We start from the raw sequence: 7,171 nt of genomic DNA on the forward strand, positions 1-7,171 counted from the left end.
GCGCCAATCCACCTATCGATCTCCTGCTCCCTTCTTCCCCCATTCGTGAACAAGATCCCCAGATACTTAAACTCCTCCACTTGAGACAGGGCGAATCCCCTGACCCGGAGAAGGCACTCTACCCTTTTCCGGCTCAAGACCATGGCCTCGGATTTGGAGGCACTGAGCCTCATCCCGGCCGCTTCGCACTCTTGGACTTTATTGATCCCACAGTGGGGAAATTTGCACATTACTGCAGCTAATACAGGAGAGGCTGAGAACAAAAATGAAAGATGAATAAAAGATAACAAACAAAAACAACCCCACAAATACACATGTGATATATAGTAATGTACATATACCAATGCACATATACACATATACATAAACACATTTGCATATTTATATACATATATACACCGTCAATTACAGCAAGTGAATAAACAAGCAAGTAACATCATTTCTTTCTTTTTAAGTATTGTTGAACTCTAAGTGTTTATAGATGATGACTGCACGATAAGAGGCATTATGATAGCTTTTTAGCGTCACARCTCGATTGTGTTATTTTTAGCACATGCTTCACGGGCGACGTCATCTCTGAGAAAATGAACAAGGCTTAATCTGGCAGGGAGCCATGTAAAGCCTGGCGGCCTTCCTCCAGTTATGCCTTTCTTTTCTTCAACCTGACGTTTTCAGTCCCACCTGGTCTCTTTAGGTTAATTTTTACTCAACAATGAGCAGTTTGACATGGCTGCTTCTCCTCCCCCGTGCGGACCGGCCCATTAATGATGCAGCCCAGCGGGAATCGTCCTGATTCTCCCGATTACCCACTCTGCCCTTGTCTACAACTGAACTCCTTAGGACACAGTCCTCTGCAATTGTTCCTGGTATCTGTTCCAGTTTGGATGTCTCAGGACCAAGTTCTCTGATCAGTATTAGCACCTTTGAGGCTGTGACTTACCACAAACTTTGTTTCTTCTYTGAGTCCTTAGTATTTCTCCAGCATTTTTTTTTCTTGATGTTACATTAGCTTAGCATAACTACATCTGCTGATCAGCACTCTGTATGGATGCTTAGCCARTATGTTGTCAGTCTGAATCAGGAAGTCTTGCAATGTGTTAGCCCAGCCATTCTGAGTGGTAAAGAATCACACCTTCTTTTTCCTCTTTTATTTTTCTACAGAATATACTCTCATTTCCTCTTTTTTGTTTCCTGTCCACTTCTCAGAATAATGATTTACTCTGCATTTGGCAGAAGCAAAAACAAATGCTACAAACACTCACCAACATCCCTTTATACACATAGGCCTACACATGTGTGTGGGGGAACAGAGTCTCTCCATCAGTTTCCTAAACTAAAAGGTGTTGAAGACCCCTGATGTAGATTAACTAGAAATGTATGAAACATTGAACATAAGTGTCCTTCAGAACATTACTTGAACTTTCTTGCAATGTCACAAATTAATCTACAATATGCACCCTTTTGATGTTTTCTTGCAATCTATTCATTCCATTCAATGACAGAAAGGTGGTCTGAAAGCCTCGAGACCTGCTCTTTGTTGGATCTCTACGCCCATTTAATATGCTGAGTATTTGCATGTAGACCTGTCACAATAAAAAATATAAATCAATTAATCCTCTGATAAATTAAATTGAGAAAGATAAGTTAAAATGAAGACAATAATTTAAATTTGCCTGCTTGTTTGTTTTCTTCATGTAACCCTCGTTTTTACTTCTTGGTATAGAGTAGGGGTATCCAACCAGTAGGTAGCTTGCGTGCTAATTTAAAGTAGCTCTTTAATGTTTGTGAAAAAATAGGTGCTGCAAAATTTGACACTTCACCCATCTTGCCTACTGATGGTGGTCAGAGGGTCCGGTGGCGCCAGTGTATGGCAGCCCTGCCTCTGTCAGCCTGCCCCAGGGCAGCTGTGGCTACAATGTAGCTTACTATCAGACACACTATCTGTGTGTGAATGAATGATCCATGAAAATTGTAAAGCATCTTTGATAGTCTCGAAAAGCGCTATATAAGACTAACGGATTATTATTATTATTTTTTTTTTTTCAGCTGGCGGCTTTAATTTTCAAGCTCAGTCTTGCAACTTTAGTAGCTGCCTTCATCTACTACACACACTCATCCTCACAGCCGGCCTTCATCTACTACACACACTCATCCTCACAGACGGCCTTCATCTACCGGCACACTCAGCCATTCATCCACCAGCTCACCGTTACTTTTAACAGTCTTCATTCACTAGCCGACAGTCCCTCTACACCTCTCATCTTCTCATCCATTCTGCACTCAGCTGATGATGTGTGGCTTCAACTTAAATCTCAGCCTTTCTTTTGGGGGGACATAGAAAAACACCTATTTATGTACTCCTAGTTTGTCGGCCATCCCTATTATGTATTGTCGTTCTCATCATTCTCTAAACCACCATTCAGGTTCTGCTAGTTAAATGTGGCCTCAACCTCCTCTTGGCTTTGGCCTCTTTTTGGGGGATTAAATCTCCTACCCCTAATTTAAAGCATCTTGCATGAGATTACAGCTTAACTCAGCGCTCTCGTCCTCTGCAGTGTCTGAGTGCCAAACTCTAATGCTATTTATGTCATAACGGTGTTGGTCTGGTCCTGTCAACAAACCTCCTGAATTTCATTCTGTCTCGTGTGAGTCTTTCCAGGTTGAAATGATGGTGTTTTCAAAACGGACGGTAGCAGAAAAAATAAATAAATAAAAAAGAGCTCTGCGCTCATCTCCGCTAAAATAATGTTGTTGTTGGTTTTTAAATAAAAAACTATATTTGAACAGCCCTTTCCCGGCTTCAGTTCCTATAGCTGCCTAAGTTTAAAACAGTGAGATCAGAACTAAGCAGCACCTTTGTTTTTATTAAAATGTATTTTGTGATGGCACAACCACATTATAACATAACAGTTTTTTAATAAAATTAAAATAAAAACGGGCAAAATTTTCAAAATGCATATACAACTATTATTATACATAGCAGAGCCTCACTGTTTCAGGACACCTTGTCCTGCACTGTTTCTTGCAGCTGGAATGTTTAAGATTGGTCAGCAGATGGCGCCACACTAAAATTTATCAAATGCTTCAAAATAGTGAATTATTTCAACACAGTTTATTTTATTGATTCAGTGGTTCAAAAATGAACTAAGCCAGAACCTAAGGCAAAAAGAACCACAAAACAAAAACACAATGATCAGGTTAAATTCTTTTTTTTCAGAAAAAATAGAAATATTCTTAATTGCAAATTCAGTTAAATTAAAGCTTTAAATTGGTGCTCAAAATGTCTGACACAAAAAAAATTGCCTAGAGTGTGAGGAGGACTAGGTCCCATATTCAAGCATGTTTTAACAACACTCAGTGCAGCTACAGAGAATCATGGGAATAGTTATTTAGCAGCTGCAAACATTTAGTTTTAAATATTTACAAAAACCCTGAATAAGACTAAGTCTACTCACACAAGAAACTGAGAAAAAAAAGTTTAACTGTTTTTCTTTTAAACCAATTTGATAATTGATGAATACATTAATTTTAAACAAAAATGCATGACAATTTATTGAATCAAAAAACTGAACAAGAATAAAACAGAGCGCAGCTGCAAACATAGCAGATAGAGGAAAAATCTTAAGTTTTAAATCTGTTCAAAACTTTAAAAATAATAAAAAGGAAAAAGATTACATGAAAAAATAATTACTCTGTGATATAATGCATTGAAGTGTAGGTTTTTAATAAACAGAAATAAATGTGTTTTTTAGTTAGGATAAAACTTCAAGGTAAACTGATTCTACGTATCAAAAAACAAGAGATTTACAGAGATAGGATGTGGAGTTCCATCACCAGAAGAGAACTCAGAGTAGAGCTGTTCTTTAGAGGAGTTTTGTGCATGTCCCTTTGACAAGAGTCCTGCAAACTCACTGGAGGGATTGTCTATCTTCTCTGGCCTGGGAATGCCTCACCCCTAATTTACACTACTTGCGTTCCGTCTCCGCTGCGGTCTGACCTCCACAGCAAATACACAACCATTATAATCAATGAGAGTGTTTACACTGGCTGCGCAGGGCGGCGGTGAGYGGACGGCGATCCGTCAAAATTAGAACAGATCCTATTTTTGCCGGACGACGGAGCTGCGCCTGAGTCAATTTTTTAAAGATTGAGACACACCAATAGGAAAAAAATTAGCACAAAATCCGTATTTTCAAAGTAAGACACTTTTAGGCGGGATTATTTGTCGGAATAATGTCGAAATTGCAGCTATATTAATAAATATATGGATATATTTCTACACAAATACTGTCAGGGGAAGCAGATGGAAACATGTAGCATGAAGCATATGTGTACACACACGATACACATGGATTTTATTTTGAAATCAGAAGTTTCAGAAAGAAGGCAGCGAGACAGTTTCAACACAGATAACAGAAGCCTTTATATCAATGTTTTCAGCTGTTTGGAGTTCGACTTTCACAGAATTAATTATATTTTGCAGTGACTTCCACATTTATCAGTAAATTTATCGCGCAATCTCCTTACTGCACACTCCGTCGGAGCGGAGTCTGTATAAATTGAGACACAAATTAACAGCTGTGACCTGCGCACCGCAGTGGAGCGGAGCGAAGACGCGTGTAGTGTAAATCCGGGGTCACTGTCCACAAGGAGGAACTGGAGAGTGTCTCTGCAGAGAGAGAGGTGTCTGGGTTTCTATACAGAACCCGATGCCTACAAGATCCAACTTTGGATAAACAGTAGAAGATGGTGATGAAGATGAAGATATCTTCTTAAATAAAGTCTCTCAACATGCAGTCCACATGAGAACATATCTTTATGTTTTCTCGCTTTAAATTAAACTGCCTCATCAAGACTCAATGTTCCTGTTAATCTAACAGGAGAGAAGAGAACAAGAAGAACACATTTTAATCTTTTGTATGTTTTGTCACAAACAAGAGTATAAGTAGGAGTGATAAATATGGTGATATGACCTGAAACAGACTGTTGTATCTGACTGTACCTGCAGCTCCTGTCTTCACAACAGAATAAACAGCGCCCTCCTCTGGTTCATTGTGCCTCCCTGTTAATATCAACACATGAAAAATATAAAAAATAAACTTAAAGTCAAAAATTTTCAGAATATTTTTCTCTGATATTTACACTTACTCCTGTTTCCAGAGTTTTGAAATTCAAGGAGAGAGTATGTGACATGTAGGGATTCATCTGCATCTGAAATAAATCAAGATTTTACATCAGTTAAATTAAATCTCAGGAATAACTCTGTTGTTAGACTTAGAAATTAAACAGTTCAATTTTCATTGTTTTCAAATGTTTTGACAGATTAAAAAAAGGTGAAAGGTAAACGGAATAAAAACAATGAAGCTAAAAGGTTTCAAGAACTCATTGTGGTATTTATAATAAATTTAGTTTTATGTTTATATCTGGTCAATGAAACCACAAAACACTTGTATTTTCTCTTCAATTTAAATTGAAAAAGTTCCAAATATTAAACCAACATTTTATGACCAGTATTTCATTTTGTGTGCTTATTTTCATAATCACTGCTTTACTTATTTTAAAATTAATATTATGTTATGACCAAAATTAGTTCAGAGGTGCTGCCTTGTTATTAATGCCACTAATGAGTGATAATCAGTTAAAGCACTGACCCTGTAGAGGAGAGCTGTTCTCATCAGGTTCAGTCTGCTTGACTCTTTGATGAGCAGTTCTCTCTGACCGACTCAGCCTAAAACAAATAAAATATATTTATGACAGAAATTTTAAGTTGCAAAAATTAAAATCAAGTTTACAATGAGTTTAAAAAAGTTGCACCAACCTGAGGCAGCAGGAACCTGAGGAAAAAAGAACTTTGCTGTTAAATGGTGACGTTAGAAAGATATTTTACTGTTGCTTTAAGAATTTAGAATTATATTCTATAAGAATGAGCATTTAAAAATTTTGAATTAAATTGGGAAGAAGAAGTTCTGACCTTTGGACTGTTTGTAACGACACAACAAGATCAGGAGAATAATAAGAATGGTTCCACCAACAGCTCCAATTGCCAACAGCACGATAAATAAAGAGCTTTTAGGTCCAGATTCAGCTGCTTTAAATCCTGAATAAAAAAAACGTTAATTTCAATAAAAGATGAGACTTACAGTAAACCAATGTATTAAACAAATACAACAAAAAATTGAATCCTTCTCACCTTTAACTGACATCCAGCTCTGCTCTGAAACTTGTCCTGAATGTTGACACTTGTAGAAGCCTTCATCTGACAGAGACACTGCAGAGATGTTCAGCTCAGCTCTGCTGTCATTTTGTACAAGTTTATCATTATGATAGAAAADCACATTGGAAAGTGTGTTTTGTCCTCTCTGTCTGCAGCTCAGACTAACAGAAGCTCCAACAGTAACAGGATGGACGGGGCTCACCAGGAGAACATCTTTATCTGGAAAACAGAACAAACTGAATTCCACTCAGCGATCAGCTGGTTTAGATAAAGTGTGTGTGCAATGAGAAGAAAGTGAACACATGATATTATATATAAATATTAAGCAGTTTATATTGTGTTACAACAAGATGTTTCACAAATATCATGTGAGAAAATAAACCTCAGTGTGTAATTATATTCTAAAATGCATGGTAATTACCATGTAATTACATGGTAATGCCGTATACATACATGTTATTACCATCTTATTACCATGTAAATACCATGTAAATACATGCTAAAAAGAGTACTGTAAAAGAAAGCACTACCAAATTGGACAGAAGACAAAGTAAAAAAAAAACTTGTATAAAAACTTACCATGTACAGTGAGGTTGACTGCATTGCTGAACTCTCCTGATCCAGACTCACACCAGAACACAGTTTTATGAGGCCACTGACTGATAAAGGTACATGATGATCCGGTCATTGTTCTCCAGTCAGAGCAGTTTTTAATTTCTGACAGATAACCTGTTTCTGTAAACCTCCTCACTCTCCACTCAGTCGATTTTCCCTCACAGTTCAGTGAGACAGACTCAGAGGTGAAGTGTTGATCTCTGTCAGAACTCACTGTGAGAGATGCTGCTGGATGAGAATCTGAAAAACAAAAACAGATCAAATGTAACTTCAGGGGAGGAGTTTTAGTCTAATAAAGTTACCAGCAACACATGTGACTATAGTCCCCGCCCACCCCCACCC

General features: G+C 37.6%; 1 protein-coding gene across 1 annotated transcript in view; it reads right to left on the reverse strand.

Annotated features, from left to right (window-relative positions):
- The window catches only part of LOC106528607 (uncharacterized), a 34,556-nt gene that overhangs the window by 16,766 nt on the left and 10,619 nt on the right, over window positions 1–7,171 (reverse strand). The window contains exons 5-11 of the mRNA XM_014023820.1: window positions 6,794–7,069; window positions 6,191–6,433; window positions 5,972–6,097; window positions 5,819–5,834; window positions 5,652–5,728; window positions 5,149–5,211; window positions 5,003–5,062 (exon numbers count right to left, since the gene is read on the reverse strand). Of these exons, the coding sequence (XP_013879274.1) occupies window positions 5,003–5,062; window positions 5,149–5,211; window positions 5,652–5,728; window positions 5,819–5,834; window positions 5,972–6,097; window positions 6,191–6,433; window positions 6,794–7,069 (861 nt within the window). The remainder of the gene's footprint in view (window positions 1–5,002; window positions 5,063–5,148; window positions 5,212–5,651; window positions 5,729–5,818; window positions 5,835–5,971; window positions 6,098–6,190; window positions 6,434–6,793; window positions 7,070–7,171) is intronic.

Source organism: Austrofundulus limnaeus, unplaced genomic scaffold (assembly GCF_001266775.1).
Source record: "Austrofundulus limnaeus strain Quisiro unplaced genomic scaffold, Austrofundulus_limnaeus-1.0 Scaffold392, whole genome shotgun sequence".
Classification (NCBI taxonomy): domain Eukaryota; kingdom Metazoa; phylum Chordata; class Actinopteri; order Cyprinodontiformes; family Rivulidae; genus Austrofundulus; species Austrofundulus limnaeus.